This window comes from Strix uralensis, chromosome 3 (genome assembly GCF_047716275.1).
Source record: "Strix uralensis isolate ZFMK-TIS-50842 chromosome 3, bStrUra1, whole genome shotgun sequence".
NCBI lineage: Eukaryota > Metazoa > Chordata > Aves > Strigiformes > Strigidae > Strix > Strix uralensis.
In genome coordinates, this window is record NC_133974.1 from 92,261,499 (window position 1) to 92,281,974 (window position 20,476).

Genomic DNA, 20,476 nt, shown 5'->3' on the forward strand with positions numbered 1-20,476 from the left:
GGCAATTTGTGGAATATAATGGAGACCAAGGGCCTGGTCATCCACTGCCTGCATTTTGTACCACACTCATTCATTGGTGTGACAAAATGCTTCACCCAAGCTATGCTTGATTGTAAGGGACTATTCAAGGTCACACAGAGCCTAGAAAACTGGGTGAACATTCATTGCATACAGTCAAAATAATGCTCAGGCTGTAAGAGATGCAATAGTAAGCCAAGACTGTAAATATCCTGGTTGTACAGCATGTAGTACAGGGGGACCAGCTGGTACTACCACAATAGAACAAAACATCTCAGATTTTTCTTTCTCTCCTAAGAGCCACAGAACTCCTGAAGACCAAAGAGAAGCGGGAAAAAAAAAAAAAAAAAAAAAAAAAGAAGAAAAATAAATTAAAGTTTTCTTACAGCATAAAAAAGAAAAAAAATATATGTACCAGGATTTGTAATTCCTGGGCTCATGCCTTAAACTGTGAATTTCCAGCTCATGATAGCAGAAATGTGTTCCTTCCTCTGTACTGCCTACTAGCGGCCAGGCAGCAATAATGCTTGCAGGATAACGTTGAGAAAAAATTCTGTAGGATGCAGAGCGTACAAGGAATTAGACCCACACTCAGACACTGAACGGGTGACAAACAGTGAGGTGGGTGCAGGGCCACTTGCAGTCAAGATAAGAAACGGCACAGCAGGTCACCTCCGGCAGCCCCATGTTGAGGTGCTCTTCCTCTCACCAATCGCAGCCGGAGTTTGGCCACCTTGAGGACACCGTTTCTTTATAAATTCAGATTTACATGGGAGCTGGAATGAAATCTGTCCCACTTGCTCCAAAGTAAATGTCAATCTCTGGCTTTGACTGCAAAACAACTAGCTTAAGTGCTGTGTCGAAGACAGGATTTAGGGATTTACTAACAAGAGCTGTAATGCCTATGTTTGAGGCAACTGGTTACCACGGTCACCAAGAGAAAGGCAAATTTACCTGCTAGCAATGGCAAATACCCAGCACTATAATCCAGAGCTCAGGTAACTGATCTAGGCCAGTCCTTACCTCCCAGATCCAGTGTCCAGAACACTCTTTGTCTTTTCTTTGACTTGTGACCAATGAAGGAGGGAAGGGTGGCTGTTGGGGTGAGACAGGCCACTTCACCACAGCTGAGTGGCTACAGCATGTTAAATTTAGTTTCAACCTTCCTCTCTGAAGCTGGGCCATGTGCTGGGCTGGACCGCAGGGTCCTTCCAGTTCACCCCAGAGGTGGGGCTGGGAAGAGGGAAGCTCGCTTTTTTTGGTACTGCTTGGAAAAAGTGGTTTTGACACCTCTGTCACTTGACAATGGCAGGAAGAAGTGCAGCACGCTCTGAGGCACGCAGAGAAAGGGCTGTCAGCTAGTCTGAGCAAGAGGTAGTACCGCCGACTGGACGAGCCCGGCACAGTGACAGCAGCCAGGATCACACTTCTTTGCAAAGAGAGAAGCTGTAGCAGCCTGGCCAGGCCTGGCTTGACACCCTGAGCTGGGCTGACTCCCAGCATCTATAATTTTGTCTAATCCCTAAATGCTACCAAAACACCTTCTTTTCTTCTCTTCTCGTGACGTGACAGTAGAGAATCTGAAATGAATGCTGCATTTTAAAATTTTGCTTGGTGCAGCAAAAACGACGACAACAAAGCAAGAGCGCTCCGATTTCCTGGGGAACACTTTCCTTCGTGATGCCCGGAGGGGGGTGGGGTGGGGGGGGCTGGGTTCTGCAGCCCCGGTCCCCCCCGGGGCGCCGAAGCCCAGGAGGGAGGGGGGGGGGGGGGGGGCGCTTGGAGAGCCGCACTCCCCTCGCCAGCCCTGCCGGGGCGGGCGGAGGGGCCAGATTTCAGCGTAAAAACGAGCCATGAGCGGGCGGGCAGCGGGGCCGGCCGGGGTTGCGAGCTGCCCGGCTCTCCCCTGCCTCCTTCCCCCCCCGAGCCGGTGTCAGGTATTGCGAGGAGGGGTAGAGGCCCGGGGAGGAGATGGCTGGAGGCTTTCCAGCCCCGGCTCACGCAATCCAAACTCCGCACGCAACGGGGAGGCGACAGGCGGAGGAGGGGAAGCTCTCCGGCTTCCTCACCCCCAAGATGCAGGCGAGATTTTGCCTCCCGCCAGAGAGGGCTGCGAGCCCGCCCGCCACCCCGCTCCCCTCCCGGCACCTCCTCCCCGAAAACTTTTGGCCCCGGCCATAAAAGCATCCGCGGCTCAGCCGCTCCGCTTGGTGAGGGCCCAAGGGCAGCTGGCAAATAGCTGCGACCCCTCTAGCCCGGGGAAGGGCCAGGCAGCAGCAATTTGTCAGCGGGGCTAAGGGCGGCAACGCCCGCACCGCACCGCACCGCGGGCGCCGGCGGATTTAAAGCCGCCAGTGCCGATGCCAGGTGTCCAGAGGCGGCTGCTGCGGCTCCGGCTCAGCCTGGGGGGAGCGGGCCGTGCCCCCCGCGCCCTCTGAGCCGCTCGCCTTCGCTCCCTGCGGCGGGCTGGGGGTGGCCCCGTCCTGTCCCTGCAGCCCAGCAAGCGAGGGGAGGGAGGGAGGAAGGGGCGGCAGCAGCAGCAGCCGCGGGGCTGCACCGGGCAGGTGGCTGCCGGCGGGGCGAGCCCCGAAGGGTTAAAGCGCTGGGAAGGTGAAAACCACTCTGCGCTGGGATCGGGTGCAACTGGCATTTTTTGCCTGCACATGACCTGCCAAGCTCCGGGTGACAGGAACCGGGGCTCCTCATGAGTTTCCCAGAGGCGGGGATCTGAACGTCGCCGTCGCCGCTCTCCTGCCCGTTAGAGTTGCCGCCGGCTGCCCGGCTCCTCTCCATCCTCCCCGAGGTCTCGGATGGAAGCAGCGTGCAACAGGTCAGTTCTGCTACAGGCGCCCGAGGTGGCCGTTTGCTTCACCCCGTCTTCCTCTCGCCGCTTCAGAAAGCCTGGAGCGAAGCGGTAGGAGCGGGTGGTCCCCGGGCACGGGGATGGGCAGCGGGACGGGTCCCCACGCCGGGACCTCGGGCACCCTCCGCAGCCCATCCCCGCGACGGGCACGAAGGTGCGGGGAGGAGGGAAGGACTCGGGACAGAGGGGGGCTCCGCGGCCACGTGCGGAGGTTTCCCCTGCGGAGCAGCGGTGAGCTCCGACGGCGGCGCGGGGGAGCCCGTTTCCCTCCGGGGCTCTTCCGCCTGCCGAGCAGCGATGTGCAGCGCTGGGGTGAACCTGTCTCGGCGCACGGCGGCGGCTCGTCGGGCGAGAGCATCCTCCTGCCTCCCTTCCTGCCTCTCCTCGCCGGAACCCTCTAGATCCCGCGCTGCAAACTTTCCCCACCGGGGTCGGTGGAGGGGGGGGGGGGGGGGGAGAAGGGGGAACAACGGCCCCGCCGCCAAACCCACGATGTCGACCCCTTATTGAGCGCTTGCCACTCGACTGTCGGCGACCGCTCGCTTCTCGCGTAGGATCCGGGGGGGGAGGGGGCTGTAGGCACCCGAGGGGCGCCTACCCGGGGCGGCCCCGGACCCTGGCCCGCAGGCGGGGAGAGGCGCGGGCGGGCGAGGGGCCGCTGCCCGCTGAGCCGTGCCCTTCCCTTGCAGCATGGCCCTCGAGAGGCTGGGGGCGACCCTGCGCGGCCTCCCCCAGCTGCAGAGCTGGCTGCTGCTCCTCCTCGGCCTGCTCGCCGCCCTCCACTTGGGCAAGCTCCTCCTGCAGCAGCAGCGGCGGCGGCGGCGGCGGGGCCAGCGCCGGGCGCCACCGGGCCCGTTCCCCTGGCCACTGATCGGCAACGCGGCGCAGCTGGGCAGCGCTCCGCACCTCTCCTTCGCCCGCCTGGCCGGCACCTACGGCGCCGTCTTCCAGCTGCGCCTGGGCCGCTGGCCGGTGGTGGTGCTGAACGGGGAGCGGGCCATCCGGCAGGCGCTGGTCCGCCAGGGCGCCGCCTTCGCCGGGCGCCCGCCCTTCCCCTCCTTCGGGCTGGTGTCGGGCGGGCGCAGCCTGGCCTTCGGCGCCTACTCGGAGCTGTGGCAACTCCGCCGCCGGGCGGCGCACGCCACGCTGCGCGCCTTCTCCACCGGCAGCCCCGCCACGCGCCGCCTGCTCGAGCGGCACCTGCTGGGCGAGGCGCGCGCGCTGGTGGCGCTGCTGGTGCGCGGCAGCGCCGGCGGCGCCTTCCTCGACCCCTCGCGCGTGCTGGTGGTGGCCGTGGCCAACGTGATGAGCGCCCTGTGCTTCGGCCGCCGCTACAGCCACGGCGACGGCGAGTTCCTGCGCCTCGTCGGCCGCAACGAGCAGTTCGGGCGGGCGGTGGGCGCCGGCAGCCTGGTGGACGCGCTGCCCTGGCTCCGCCGCTTCCCCAGCCCGGTCCGCGCCGCCTACCGCGCCTTCCGCGACCTCAACCGCGACTTCTACGCCTTCGTCCGCGGCAAGTTCCTGCAGCACCAGCGCAGCCTGCGCCCGGGGGCCGCCCCCCGCGATATGATGGACGCCTTCATCCGCCTGCAGCGCGAGCAGCCGCGCCTGCAGCTCGAGCACGTGCCCGCCACCGTCACCGACATCTTCGGCGCCAGCCAGGACACCCTCTCCACCGCCCTGCAGTGGCTCCTCATCTTCCTCATCAGGTAGGTGCCGGCAGGGCGGGACCCGGGGGGGAAGACACCCCCTCCTCCCCCTTTTGGAGGGCGCCGCGCGGGCAGAGCCGCCGCCGGGGAAGCTCCCGCGGCGGTGAAAGGCGGCTGGGACGGGGCGGGGGGAGCCGGGGCAGCGGCGGCCGCTGGGCCGAGGGGGCGGTCGCCCCCGTAATAACACGGGAGCTCTGGGAAATCTGCCAGGAAAAGGTAAGAAAGGACGAAAAAACCCACCCCCACCTCAGCCTGCTCGGGCCGTCGGGCAGCGGTGCCGAACGACCGACTGGCAAAAAGGCAGCGGAGTCAAACCCGAAAGTAACAGAGTTTACCAGGTCAGGATCGGGGAGATCATAGGAACGGGATAACAGCGGCTTAGGGTTCGTGCACCGCTTTACAAACCCGCTGTTAGGTTGCCGGCAGCGCGTGCCTTGGTCGCCGCTGGCAGCCCCGGGCCCCTCGGGCTGCCGGCGGGGGCGAGCTGACTCCCGGTGCGCCCTGCGCTGGCACCGGCCCTGCGGGGGGATCCCAGTGCGCAACGTGGGGGAACAAGGCGGCACAACGCTGGTGTGCTCGCCCATCTCGGCTTTTTCTTTCATCATCGGCATAATTTGTAGGCTCATGCAAACATTATCTACGCAACCACTTCTTGAAAGACTGGCAAATATTTCACGCTTCCAGCTAAGCGTACGATGCCCCGTGTTGGCACAACCCGTTGGGTTTCTCCCCGTTTCTTACATTTGCCCAGCATTCGACATGCAGAGCTGCTGCAGGAGGAAAAGGCAAGGACACGGAAGCCAAGCTTGAATACTGAAAGCGAATAAAGGGGGAACGTGTGCTTTTAGACAAGCAAAAGAAAATAAGCAAAACTTATTAATACTTTGATCTGGTTACTGTGTAGTCTTCCAAACTGTCCAGACTTTGAGACAGTCATCTTAGAAGACATTTTGATAGTAGTTAGAAAAAGTATAAACAGACTAAGAGTGGGATGTTCATAAAGCTGTTTTGACAATTATTAGCAGGGTTTTTTTCAGTTTAAAAACCTGCAGACTTTCATACGTATGCAATATGTGTCGCGATAACAAACTCTGTGATAACTTTTAGAAGTCACGTACAGAGCTGGGAAAACCAAATTCTCGTTCCCACAGAAAGCCCAATATTTAGAAGAGACAAGTAATTTTAGTTTTAGAATGAATTTTCAAAATTTGGTCAGATTTGGTTTTTATGTTGAGAATCAGTTACATGTGATACTAAAGTGAAAACTAACACCATTGCATGGGAAGTTTGAATTTTTCTCTCAAAGTTTTCCATCAAGGTCTGCATATTCATGCAATATATTTAAACTTTGCTCAAACTGCATTATTTAGTGCAGGGGTGAGGTTCTATGAGAAATATTTACAGCAAGGATTATTTTGAAGACGGTCTTTTAAAAATATTATGTACGTACACACATCTTACTTTAAATGACAGGTATCCGAATGTGCAGGCTAAAATGCAAGAAGAAGTGGATAGGATTGTTGGAAGAGACCGTCTGCCGTGTGCTGAAGATCAGCCTCACTTGCCCTACATCATGGCTTTCTTGTACGAATCCATGCGCTTCAGCAGCTTTGTGCCTGTTACTATCCCACATGCCACCACGACCAACACCTTCATAATGGGCTACCTCATTCCCAAGGACACAGTGATTTTCGTTAATCAGTGGTCAGTGAATCACGATCCAGCTAAATGGTCTAACCCAGAGGATTTTGATCCAACAAGATTCCTGGATGAGAATGGATTCATCAATAAAGATCTTACTAGTAGCGTGATGATTTTTTCATTGGGAAAACGTCGGTGTATTGGAGAGGAGTTATCCAAGGTGCAGCTGTTTCTTTTTACCTCCATACTGGTACATCAGTGCAATTTTATTGCCAATCCAAACGAGGACCCTAAAATGGACTTTACCTATGGGTTGACCATTAAACCTAAGCCGTTCACCTTGAATGTTACACTTCGAGATACTATGGATTTGCTCGATCAGGCTGTCCAAAGACTGCAAGCAGAGAAAGCAGCCAATGACAATCAGCTGTCAGGAAACACCTAAGCAACAAACCTTGCATCTAAAGATAATCCCCCTCTCTCTTTTTAGTCTTAAATAAGTTATAGTTTGTTCTGGTGAGCTTTCTGGAAAACAGCCAATGTTATAGGTTACAAGAGCAGAAAGGAAAACTGCACAAGGTGTAATTCACTCCTCTCTAATTCTAGGAGAGCCAGGGGAACAACTTAATATATTAAATGATAAAACATATGCAATTTGAAAGTAAACCTTTTCTTTTCTAGCTTCTTCACAGAAGTCGCCATCGTAAAGCGCTTTTTATCTACTGACTTGTTGGAGCATCTCCAGGAACTGTTTGTACAATCCTTTCCATGTCTCCATGCGCTGTGCCTTAACTCTTAAGTTCGCCTTCAGTGACTCCACATCCCAAAGTGAAATCTCTTATTTTTTTTAAAAAAAAAAGAAGAAAAGAAAGGGTTGCTCAGAAAACTGCAGCCTGACTCTGAATTCACTCTACTGGAAACTGCCGTAGGCACATGACAGGTCCTGCTGGGATGTGACTGCTGGGATGTACATTAATGCCTCAATAATAAATGTTCGAATGATTTTTGGTAAAATGGCAATGTAAAGTCTTGTCTGTAGCATTCCAAAGTGTTTAGATAAATGACTAAAAAAAAGACTTGCTTATAAGCATGTTTGAAAATAAAATTCATATTTGAGAGTGAACAGAATGTCCTAATATAGTAGCTTGTCATTAAGTTTTGAAAGATCAGATTTGATATGTCACCAAATGGCAAGGGTGATGCTAACCATATGCTGAGCTGTTCATTAGCATATTCATGAACAAAATAGATATTTTAATTAGAAAGTTTTATGAACTTTGTATTTATCTAGTAAAGAGTTAATATCCCTGTCCCTAGGCACATAAGTAAGTCCAGTAACATCCACATGGGCCGAGGTATTTAGAAGTGAGAATTTGAGGGGTTTATATTAAGACTTGCATGCCGCAAGCCTCAAGTAAAGCATGCAGCAAATATACCCCTGTTCACTAGTCATTCTGTTAGGTTGAGTTAGATGGTATATCCAAAAATCAACTAGGTACTTTTAGTACAATTTGCTTGGAACAAAGTCTCAGAAGGAAAACTAACATCACATGTCCTAATTAATGTACCCATTAACTGAAGAAAAAGTACTTTTAAAATTTTTGTGAGGCTAAGGACATAAAATTAAAAAAAAACCCCAACCAAAACTTTTATTTTAAAGTAAAACACACACATGAAACTTTATGGCCTTGAACCTCTCCTAATGTTTGTATACACAAAGCTGCATGTATTTCTCTAAAAATCAAACAACCCTATATAAGTGCCTGATTTTGAAAAGCATTGGGCACTTTTTTGGAGCTGCAGATGGCCTTCAATTACATCAAAAGTGAGCGTACCTCACATGACTTGCTGTGTTCAGCCTAGTACTAAATAAGGTATTAGCAGAGCTAGAAGAATAAGGGTGCAATTAGTAACGAAGCTCTGCTGAGACCTAAGCAAGTAAAAATTTGCACTGGGTCTTCTGATAGATGGCCAGTCTCGTGACAGAACTCCTACTGATACTGGGAAGAGCTGGGTTAACAACACAATCCTGACCTTAAGTAGAAGCTTCGCTGCTGATTTTAAAAACCTGAATCGAGCCTAAAAGTACTGCTCCTAACCCCACACAGTAGCAATGTACCTGTTTAAAGTCTCTGACTTCATATTGCATCTATCTTCTGTTTTTTTAAAGCTGAAAAAGCTTTCTGTTACATACACAAGAAGTAACCTCAGGTGTTTTTCTGAATTATGTACAAGTTTGTGACATCCCAGAACTTAGCCTGTACCTGTGAAAAGCTTTATAAAGATACCCAGCATTTTCATATGGAGATCTACATTAGATCAAATACTAGCCAAGACAATTTTCCTTGTACCATTGTAAGTATTGTTATTAAAAAAAATATAAAGGATGTAACCTACGACTGAATAGTTACTCTTAACACCGATTCATATTTTAATAAAAACGGCTTTTGCAATTTTGTACTCTTCCAAAAGTTTTTACTGTGCATTAGCTACTAATGCAATGTCCATTCACACTGCTCACATCTGTCAGGGGGACACACACTATATAGCTGTTGGTCAAATAATGCCTCATATAATCTGTGAAGTTACTCAAATTTAGTAGCACCCATTTAGAATGTATGCAGTTGTTCAGCGAGCTAACTTTTACAGTCACTTTGAGATGTATCATTGTGTTACCAAAATACTGAATAAAATTATTCTTACACTGCCTTTGCTTAGTTTTTCTATATGGCTTTCTAACATCAAGATAAAAAAAATAATACTTCTGATTTGGAAAGTATTATTATTTTAGATATTCATATACTTTTTACCTTCTCATATCTGGACTTTAAGGTTTTTCTCCATCCTGCCCTTGCAGCTTCTCAGGTCTGGCTGCTTATTCATACCTTGCCATCTGTGTTCAACTTCCTCGTGCTCCTTGCTAAGAACATTCCTAGCTGCTCATCTCCGCATCCATCTGAATTCACTCATGCCTTTTGCTTTCTTCTAACACTTGTTAATCTCTCCTCAGCCTGCACAATCTCCTATGATATGTTCTTCCCCCTGGCATTTCAGTTTACTTCCATCTCCCCTCATTTCAAGCCCACAGACTGGTTTTCCTTTCTCTTTTTCCCTCCTATATCTAGTCCTGGCATCTATATACTACTGATACTGGATCCCCACCACTGCTCTTGGGACCGACTTGTGCTGTTTTGGTCTTGGTGTACAGTTGGGAATGTCAGGAAAGAAATCTTGGGGCCAAATAGGCCTTAACATGCCCTTGCAGCACAACCTCTCATAAAAATCAAGGCAATCCTATGGTGAATCAGGGTGGCTGTTATTGCATATATAAAATGTTTTCTCATGATGCAGCAGCAACCCTACCCACTTTGTCTTCTTTTCCCCAGTCTGCTACACAAGCCTGCTTGCTTCAGAGCCATCTTAGAAAAGACCTTCACATTTTCCCTAACCCTGTGGAAGTGGAACAAAAGCTGGATGGGACAGAAGGCCGGGCAGACTGGCTAGCAGGAGTTCCCTCCTGATTTGGGATATTTTTAGCTGGAGTTTCTCCCTAAGAGGGCAGAATTCTAAGTACAGGCTGAGTCGGTGAATTCAGAAGGAGCCAGAAGTAGCTAAGGACCTGTGGAGTAGGTGCAGTGTCCAGAGATATCCCATGCAGTGCATATGTGGCTGACCAGCGGGACACAGCGTGGACACGGAGCAGGTGTCCTCCCTGGGTAAAAGCCAAGAGCAACTTCATACGGTTAAGAGACACTGCTGCGCTGTCCCTGCTTCCTGTTAATTTCTAGGTATTTTTCTGCTTTCCCAGCTCTCTGCAGCTAAAGTCTAGACTCCCTCTTCAGTGTTGACAGGCACATTTTTCTAGCAAGACCTGCTACCTTAGTGCCAAAAGATGTGGTGCTGATACAGTCAGAAGTTGGCATGAAGAAAGGATTCTTGGAGAGATTTTTGGAGATCACTGCAAATACTATTTACAGCAGTTGAGCAGGGAACCAGAAGTTTCTGATTGCCCACTGTAAGCCAGTACCAGGTGTTAAAGAAATAGAATAAGACTAACTCAGCAAACTGGCTTTTTTTTAAAAAAAAAAAAATCTGTATTTCCATTTTGTATCTGTTTCTTTGGAGCAGTTGCTAGAAAAACTATCATTTTCTGAACTAGGCAAGGTCACATCTGACATCAACTCATGCACATCTCATGAGATTTTGTGTTTGCACTATCACTGCCTCCCTCACCAACCTGTGACTGAATGTCACCATAGCAATACTAGACAAATACATGTTGCTCTTTCCTCATGAAATAAAGCACAAAGTAGTTAAGCGGCTGTATTCAAGGTAAGATTTTTCCTTTAAAAATCCTCACACTCAGGTTGTAGTGATTTCAATAGGTCACCAAAGCCAAATGACATCTTGCACTTTCTTTTTCTGTATGTGCGTATGCACACACTTAGTCCATCTCCCAGAACTTTAGTAACAGCTTTCATTCAAGTTGAGATAGGGGATTAAAAAAACCCAACCAAAACCACCAAAACAACAACAAAAAAACCCCAAACCACAAAACAGGAAACACAGGAAGAACTTACGACAAACATACATTTCTTGGAAAACCAGTAGCTGTCAGACCACCGCACTACATAACAAGGGGAAGCAAGTAGGCTGAGCTAGCAGAGTTGATATGGAATACATTTATAGTATTCACATGTACCATTGCATTCCTTGTGAAGCTAATAGTTAAACTTGCTGGCTTCAGCAGGAGTCCGTTCAGAGCAGTTGAAATAAATAGCAATAATATAAACCAATAAGGAACAAGACTCATCAGAACTTCAGAAACAACTGCTGCTAGAAAGAGGAGATGGCGGGGGGGTCAGTTCAGGACCTGTGCAACAGCTATCAGTACCAGCACGGTCATGGCGCTATGTGACTAAACGCAAATTCACAACAACAAATTCCAACTAGTTTTACATCAGACCCAGTATGTTTTTGTGAGTGGCAGGGACTGATGTGTAGGTCTGTCTGTAGGAAGTTGGCTCAGATTACCCAGGCAGAGCAAACAGAGACTAGGCAATTGGGAGCTTACCTTTTACCTGAGAAAAGTTAAGGAATTAGCCACGGAAAGTGAAGAGTTAACACTTGCCTTTGCTGCATCTTTAGCTTGGTTAATTTTTACTCAGACCTCTCGTTTGCCCACACAACAAACTGAACTTGGGATAACACTGAAGGTGGATCTGGCTTTTTCATGGCTGAAGAAAAGGGCTGGATTCCGAATGGTGGTGTTATTTTGGTGTACAGTGCAACACAGTGATTCAAGTTCCAACAACTTCTTTGCCATTTACCACCCTGCATTTTTTGCAGTCGATTTTTTTTCATGTTCTAGTCACTTGTACTCAGACCAGGCCAAGTCACTTAACTGTCAGGTGTAAACAAGCTCAGTGTTGAGCACAAACAGCCTGAAGCATTTAAGACGGCTGTAGTCGATGCTTTGATAGCCCTCCTTTGGAGCTTTTTGCCAACTCTTCAGACAGCTCCACTAACCAAAAAGTTCTTTGTTTTGTTAGTGTTGCCTTGTCCTTCAATGCTTAGAACAGATCTTGCTTCAGCCTGAAAGGACAGAGCTAGGGCTAACCACATCAAACAAGAGTCTCTCAATTCCCTACACTCTTCTTTACCTGTGCTGGATGTCTGGGGACACCGATCCATCAATACAGTTAACTCTGAAGGTACAGGATGCCAGAGGCATTTTGACTGCAAATGTGCAGAGGGGGAAAGGGAGTGAACACACAGGGGACTTATTAAAGGTGCATAAATCAACTGCAGAGCTACATCAGAGTCATTTGCTGGAGTGGCTGAGAGCTAGTGGAGGAAAATGTTTGTCTGAAGTGTAGGAAGATTCCAGCTAGGGAGGAACTGTGCACAGGGTCTCTTGATTTCCAAGGAAAGAGAGGTGGAGATTTTACATTGCTTGTGCACACAGCGTGTCAGGATTAGGGTAATAAGAATCCACACAGTATTAAAGAGGTTCACTCACATCAGCAGCAGGGAGCATCAAACCGAGAGCACCTGGACCAAACCTCACCTTCACACCAGACTGAAGATAGAAGGAGCAATTACCTTCCCAAAAACTTTCACAAAAAAAGGATGTCCAAAATATTAACTCCTCACTGCCTGTTAAGTAATAGATTTGGGAGGCAGCAAACATGGAAACAAGAGCCGAGGAGCTAAACATGAGGGATTGGGCTGTGCCAGACAGGCTGCAGGTTTTGAAAGCAAAACTGGTCTACAATGGAAAGCCATGGAGAACCTGTCGTTCTCCCCTCACCTCAGCATCCCCAGAACCTTGGGACAACAGGGAAGAAAAGACAGCCCAACTGCACTGGTCTAAACACCTTTTGGGGAAATTTTCCTCTCGATATTGAGACCGAGCTGTGGAAGGAGCAGGCACTACACCAGGCAAAAACGCTACTGGTCTGGAGGCTTCAGAGCAGGTCAGCATCATTTATTTGAACAAGCTGAGCAGGGAGAGGTTTCTATCAGAGTTGGATATTCCCATTCTATACAGTTCTGTCTTCATCTGTATCTAGGCTTGCTCAATATCCCCTAGGGAAAGAATGACATGTATACTGCAGGATGCTCCACAACTGCTTTTACCCTCTGATATTATTGGTATGTTTTCAGTGATGGATCACTTTTGGTTGGCAAGGACAATTCTACAATCTCCCTTCTCCCAACCTGAGCTCTAGTAAGAGCATAAGAGTTAACATGCAGAAACAGGCTTCTAACCCTCTCATGATAACAAATGGGATTTCATCATAACTGAAGTGGAGATAGGGACTGAGACACCCTTGCTCCCAGTACAAAAGCAAGATTTAAGACAAATTTTGACTTCACAATGCAAGTATGGGTTTGCAATCATCTGCAGAACAGCATGAAACAATACTCCATGCTTCTTTTATGCTTTGGATTCTGTGAAAAACTTTTAAGCAGTTTAAAATTTAATTCTACTGTATATCTCATTTTTAATTACACTTTTTCACTCTACAGGGAAAAACCATAAGTGGTGAAGCTATTAATCTTTTGTGGTTCAGGAAATTTAAATAATTCAAGTGGAAAAAAAAGTGCCACCAGAAATTAAACTCAGACTTCACAATAATTACCCTAATGAAAAATGAGATTCCTGAATGAACCTTTGTTTCATTGTAACAAAACTCCTTTTCCTTCCCTTCATTCATGTGTATAGCTGCTGGGACACGGTGTCATGCTACAACTCGTTTCAAGACATAACTGCGTTCATCTTTCTGTTTCTGTCAGAAGCAAAGAAGAGCTGTACCTACACTCCAGAACAATATGCCCTACAGGTAAGCTTTCTGGGCAACCCTTCCAGGTGGCACAGGAACAAAAGGGAAGTGTTTTCCACCAGCTTTCTCTGGATAAGCATGCTTTCTCTCAGGTGCGAAACATCCTGCCAAGCCTGCATCTTCCAAATATGTGATGGACACTTGTGCCACAGTGATCTGAAGGCAGATCAGCCAATGGGCTTTGGTAAGAAACACCACAGAAAATGTTCAATAAAATTAAACAAGGATGAATTCCCATAAAGGAGGGGAGGAAAAAAAGAATCCAGTTTAAATATTTAAATTAAGAAGGTTCCCCAGAGAATTACAAGGCAGATCCTCCAGTGACATTATACTTGAACTGAAACCTTGTACAAAAAAATCCTACTCCTGCTGGCATTAAGACTAAGATACTTAGCATCTGTGCACACAGATCTACAGCACACTGACAATATTGTCCTCTGCATTTCAAGGATAAGGTACTAATTTCCTCAAAGTCATCAGCAAAGCCAGAATTCAAAGCATTTGGCTGGTAACATATTCATTATACAACATTGTTTCAAATATCTTCATGTCTTACTGAAAGCCAGAAAGATTCCTTTCTTATCTTCACAGGCTATCTCTTAGCCTAATACAATACTTTTCCGCTTGAGTAAATAGCTCTAGCCTGTTGCCAGAGTTAAGCGCATACAGTAGTTTTTACTGAGTATAAAACCATAAAACTGTAGAGCAGAACAGAAACCTTTAGGGAGGTTCTGAAGTAAATAGATGCTCCATCAATTGTCTGCATGGCTGAAATTGTGAAAGCAGAACAGATACATAAGGATTGGATACTAAAGATAACTTTTGCTCTCAAGAGAACAGATGCTTTCTTTCAGGGTTTATGAAAAGTCAATGAAGTGACTGGACCTCTTTTGCTCTCTTTATAGCCCCCCAAACAGTATCCTGATTAGACCGTAACATTCTCCCTAGCAAAGATCCAGTTAGCAGGGCTTCCTGCATCCTTACATTCATATACAGTCAAGGTCTTCACGTAATTATGAACAAGTTCCTCCCTGAGGGTTTGTCATCCCTCTCTTTCCTTCAGATATTTCCCTGAAATACACACAACTTTAGATGGCAAAAGAATTCTAGTCAGTTATTTCACTGAACTCAAGTCATGTGTATTTATTTTTGTCTACATAGGCACCTTCCTGCCTTTTGGGGAAATCCAACAAGGTTTGGTCATATGCTAATAGAAGCGGTAGTTCTTCAGGCTCAATAGCAAAGAAGATTCTGTATGTATGGAGGAATAAGTATAGGGAAAATTGGAGCAGTTGAGAAGTGAGAAGGAGAACACAGCAGAGAAGGAGAAATGTAAAATAACAGGCCAGAGAAAACAGGAAGAAATGTTTCATCACATAGGGGAGAATGAAAACGGAGGAAAAAGAATGAGAGCAGCTGCTAATGCTAATTTGCCCCATCCCAGGTACAATAGCTCCCCAGGGTACCCTAGGGACCACAGGTTGTAACTGATGGAGACACATACACATGCCCCTGCAGAGGGCAAGTCGTCCCATCTGTCCTTTTATCTCCACTGACTAGAGAGCATAGGCAGCCGGCTTATACTGAACACCTAGGGTTTGGGTTACTGATGTGCCATGTCCCCCCCTCACTACTCACCATATGAGACAGATATTTAGGTCTGCCCTGCTTAGAAACAGACATGTTAAGCTACAGAACATCTTCAGTGGTGCAGTTAGATTAGAAAAAAACAATAACTCTTACACCAGTGGGACACATTTCCTTAGGGATTGAGGAAATAAGCCACACCGATTTAATCAGACCATGCTGCAGAGTCTAACCCAGTTTAAGTACCTGATGTCACAGAACCACAGACTGGTCGAGATGGGAAGGGACCTCTGGAAGTGTTTCTGGTCCAACCCACTGATCAAGCAGGGCCTCCTGGAGCCAGTCCAGTCATCCTACCTTCACAATAATAATAACTATCCACCACACTATAGGCTTTTTCTTTTGGATTTTTTACAGTAAACACATAGCAAATAAGATGTTCACCACTGGTTCACTTTCCTCTTGAAGTTAAACCTGTATGGCCATCACCCTGAGAAACCCACTGCTGTCCCTAGGAAGGGCTTTTCCTCAGCACTGCCCCACTCCCACTGCATGAGAAAAGCCTTCCCTTCACCTTCCTTCAGGAAGCATCCCCAGAGGTGGGAACAGGGAGAGGCCATATAAGACAGCCATTACTGTCCATCTCCTGCTGTTTTGAGCTGGATTTTACATGATTTCGTGTGCACTTGCTCCATGCTTCAGCACGTAATGGAGAGGATCTATCTGCCCAGAACGATCTGTCACAGGCTTTCTTGCCACTGAACCGAGCCAGTAAGTCATTCACATCTTCCCCAGATGTTTCTGTTTTCTGAACTAACAGGAACCACATGTACTGCCGGCTCTCCCTGGAGACCTGGGCCAGCACAAACAGAGAGGGGGGCAATTCTTCACTTGACTTCAGGAACGAGGCACTTGCTTGCCTGCAGGAGCTGGGTAGGTTCAGGATGCTTCATGAGCACAGGCTCTAACAAAGAGCCATTCCTGAACCACTGGGACCAGCGTACACAGGTATGACCCATTGGTGAAAATCCCCCACACCTTTCAAAGGTTTTAATCCTTTTAAAGTTTTAAATAGCACCACAGTGTCTTGATACTTGAAGTAACAATTAAGCACTACATGCAGCAGCCTGACCTATAGCAGTAAGTGAAGCAGCCATGCAATTTAAGATATGGGTAATAAATGGTGCCCTGTATGCTCACCGAGTTTTAGCACAGAAGTCAGTGTCTATTGTAATGGTTATCAATCAAAGAATCTAAGCTTTCCCCTCAGTATTTTAATAATAAATTCCTTGCAAAATACTGTCATCTATTCTCACGTTTCCAAATATCAAGACAACGATGGTAAATGCACGGCATGTCTTCAGTCAAACTCTGTAGCCAGGATTTAAGAGAGGAAAAGCTATAGAGCACCATGTTTGCAAACACCTAAGTCCCTTATCTGGCCATTACATTTTAATCTGTATTTTTTCATTTACTGCATACCGAAAATTAAATTTTAAAGATAGGAGACAAATTTCAATTTATGTCAATCCAAATCTCGACAGGGAAATTCAGGCCACTGAACATGACTTAAAAAATAAGTAGAAATTAGAGCTCTACCTTTTTCTTTCCATTGTTTGGTTTGGGGTTTTGGGGTTTTTTTTGTGGGTTTTGTTGTTTTTTTTTTTTTTTTTTTCCTTTGCTGTCTCATCCTGACCAATCAGATATTGGTCAAAAGCATTTGCAGAAGGCTCACTTTCCCAGTCTCCAGAAACTTTCTATTGAGTTAGCAAAGAAAGGTATCAGCACTGTACTTCAGATTTTTTAGAGGCTCTATTTTCTATCCAAGGCTCAAAAATGTTTGTTCACAGATGTTCATCAAAACAGGTTTTATTAAACTGTGCTGCAGAAATTGTCTCCAAATTTATTAGGAGGTACAACATGTTTTCAGCTTAAATGCATGTGGTTTATTGCCTTTTTAGTTTTGACTGCTAAATAGCAGCGCTTTTCAAAAAACCAGACTTCAGTGAAATATGACTCTTGGGGAAATACATTTCAGTAGTGGCATAGGCTTACATAGTAAAGGTTAAAAAAAGGCCCAGTGTTCTCCTAGAATATTTCTTTTCATTTGTCTAGCTCTGGCCAGGCTAGATTTTTTATAATGCTTCTTTCAAGGGACTGGCCCTCAACCTGTGCTCAGTAACTAGCTTGCACTCCTGCAGCAGTCCTATGAATTTCTCTATTGAAACTTGTAACTCCGAAGTCAGTTCGAGTCCATTCTCCACAAAGGCATTCAGACATGACTAAACAACAAATTAGAGAGAATCACCACATCCCTATGCTGGTCTAAAAAATTAGACCACCCTCATTGTAATTCTGCACTTGCAATTGTCAGCTTTCGACATACAACCCCCAGGATCCTTTTATAGGCGTTACTAGAAAACTTCTCTGCCAGTAGCCTGAAAGGCATGACAAACCCACTTATTTTGCCCAGGAACAAACTAAAATATGGGGTTAAAGGTCATAATTAACTAAAGCTCCATTCAAAGTCCAGTGATCTTGATGAATATCAGGAAATTTCAAAGACTGTCAGGTCACATTCCTCTCCCAGACAAGCAAAAAGGGCTTCCAGGAGACAAAAAGACCTTGATCTCTGGCTCCATGCCCTCAAGAATTATTATTATTTTTAATGAAACACATTGAGGGTTCACATTGCTGTCATCTGTCTGCAACTTGGTTTATTTTTAGCTTGCAATATAGTTAATAAAAACCAGGTACAACCCTCATCCTGCTTTAGAAGCACATCTTGGAAATTGGACAGCTCTGCTAAAGCCATCATAGAACAAGATTTTAAGATGCATCTATAGAGCCATAAACCAAACTGTTCTTAATGTGCTATAAAAGCAATGTTTACCCATGTACATGCATTGAAACATCTGATGTTGCACTACCCCATTTACAGGGAAAGCCAACCCTGTTCAGGGGGACCACACACTATGTCACATTTAGCACCTGTTAGGAAAGTTTCAGCATGATTTTAATTATTTCCAAGCTCAGTAAATCCCCTATTGCCTCCTTGCTGGAAGGGTTTACATCAATTAAAATGGTGTATCATGTACACTGTTTAAACCCCTAGAAAGCTTCAGTTTGCATCCTAATTAGCAAATTCCTCTCCTTTTCACTCTCCAGCTACAGCCTTGGTCATGACAGTATAAAATGTAATTTCATAGGTAGTACAGTACCTAGAATTTCATCCAAAAGTCCCTATATGGCTGTCAATACCTATGATTAATTGCTCATGCTACCTAAAGAGCTATCCTACACTGACAGAGAAACTAAGTGAGAGCAGACAGGCCACCTGGCTGCAGTGACACCAGACTCTAGGCTCTTCCAGCATTTGTATCTAAAGAGTAAATGCCTAGAAAAGCTGGGAACATGAACTTGGTATCTACATCTATGGCTGTGAATCTGCTGAGAAACTTGCACATCAAAAAACAAACAACTTATTCTTCTCAGGGTACCATCTTCAGGAGCCAACATTACCTGGGATCCTTCCACCCGAACCCCCAGGGAAGAGCACAAACAAGGAGACACAGGCACAGAGACTACATGAGAGGGAGCTCCAACATCTTTGGAAGTGTTAACAGGTTTATCAGCAGCAAGAGAGGCCTTGCACTCCATCTTTGGCTCCAAGTCTGGTCCGCCCTGAGACACTGGTAGACCATACCCTGATTAATCAAGGACCAAGGCACAGCTGAAATATGTCCCTCACGTCAGACTACCCATGACATTAGAGGTACAGGCTCTTTTTTTCAGAGTAGAAATATGCAGCCAGACAAAAAGCAATAACCCTGTAGTCACACTTGGGCTTTCAGTTTTAAGAATCCCAGCATTAGATGTTTCCACACGCCGTCACCCAGGCAGAGGGAAAATTCAAGTCACAAACAGCAGAAGTAATTCTGCTGTTAAAAGCAAAGTTGGGGTTGGAGTCCACTAACCTACCCCTCACATCTTGCTCAGCTAGGCACAGGGGGCAGCAAAAGGCAGTTACAGGAATATACAAGAAACAGAGTCTTGTGGTCTCCTTCAAGAGACCTTGGCATCTCCTAGCAAAGGGCATTCTTCATCTACAGCCAGACATGTTCCCACTGTTCAATCTGGTCAGCAAGATGCAAGCCGAGAGCTTAATCCATGGTCAATTAAAGCACCAATATGCATTTCAGTTATTAATAAGAGCGTTTCAAGGAGTACCAGAGTTTGTCCATATAGCTGTCTAGGAAAAAAAACCTTAAAGAACATTCTTGCATGTCACACTTCACAGCTGGGATGCCCACCTTTTCTGACAGAGCTTGTTCTGGTGGCACAAGCTTTTTTCTTATTCATCTATAAAAAAACAATAGGAAGAATAAGATCACCACTATTCTTTTTAATACATGCTTTCTTTTGTGAGCAGAAAAAAGAGACCAGATTTATGTTTTATTTTATACTTCACTCCCATTTGGAAAAAGTCACACAGGTCTTATTAAGCAGCCTGCCACTGCAGTGGAACAGTGCTCTCCCAGAACAAGCCACATAGAGACTGATTCCACAGAAGCGGGTTATCTGAAGTTTCCTTAGTTCTGAATGTTTGCAAATAAGCCTAAGCTTTCTGGGAGTAGAGAAAGGGTATTTGTTAGCAAGGAGGTTCAACTGGTACTTATATTAGCTGAAGATTGATTACATTAGCAGGGCAAAACTTCAGGATTATGCCCAAGCACAACAAATATCAGATGCTTCCAATATATTTCTGCTCCAACTCAGGGTGGAGTTCTCAAGTTTTCAAGACCATATCCCCTAGAAGTCATTTAGGCACCTAACTCCCATGTACTCAACAATCTGGACATAAGTAACCTTGCACTTCTCCAGCACTTCCTAAGGGGAAAAAAAAAAAAAAAAGAAAAAAACCCCAACAAAACAACCTGCCCATTATCTTTCTGTGAAAGTTTTCATGTAAAGAGATACAAGTACTGTACTGTAGTTGAGTTCCATATTTTTGCAGGAGGAAGAGGAAAGAATTTGCACATAGCCCTGGCAATCATCACTCAACAATAAGGAGTTATCCCACAAAACCATTATATTGCCAAACATCTTTCACACAGATGCATGTTTGCATTGTTCCTCCCTTATGTTTCAGGAAACAGTAAATAATGCTGTGGCCAATACTCAAACACAAGGTGACTTTAGTAGACCACCTTGTTTGGGACCAACCCACAGTCACCAACAGTTAAATACAATTATACACTACTGGTAACATCCAGTAAAATGCAAACATTTAAAAAAACTCAGGGTAG

The 20,476-nt window shown here is 46.6% G+C and overlaps 1 protein-coding gene across 2 annotated transcripts; it reads left to right on the forward strand.

The window, feature by feature from the left end:
* The first annotated feature begins 1,876 nt into the window (after positions 1–1,876).
* CYP1B1 (cytochrome P450 family 1 subfamily B member 1) lies at positions 1,877–8,940 on the forward strand. 2 transcript variants are annotated; one of them, XM_074863347.1, is made up of 4 exons: positions 1,877–1,955; positions 2,695–2,848; positions 3,571–4,590; positions 6,064–8,940. In XM_074863347.1, exons 2-4 carry the CDS (start codon positions 2,829–2,831, stop codon positions 6,674–6,676), a joined length of 1,653 nt encoding a protein of 550 aa, XP_074719448.1. In that variant the 5' UTR covers positions 1,877–1,955; positions 2,695–2,828; the 3' UTR covers positions 6,677–8,940. The 2 variants fall into 2 exon arrangements, with proteins under 2 accessions (XP_074719448.1, XP_074719447.1); XM_074863346.1 differs by lacking the exon at positions 1,877–1,955 and having other exon boundaries at positions 2,076–2,848.
* The last annotated feature ends 11,536 nt before the right edge of the window (positions 8,941–20,476 follow it).

What these genes read in the sequence shown, in the direction of transcription:
- CYP1B1 (XM_074863347.1), top strand. Translation starts at nt 2,829, where the DNA reads ATGGAAGCAGCGTGCAACAG. An exon ending in ATGGAAGCAGCGTGCAACAG is followed by an intron (nt 2,849 to 3,570) that starts GTCAGTTCTGCT and finishes CTTCCCTTGCAG; the next exon opens with CATGGCCCTCGAGAGGCTGG. An exon ending in CTCCTCATCTTCCTCATCAG is followed by an intron (nt 4,591 to 6,063) that starts GTAGGTGCCGGC and finishes TTTAAATGACAG; the next exon opens with GTATCCGAATGTGCAGGCTA.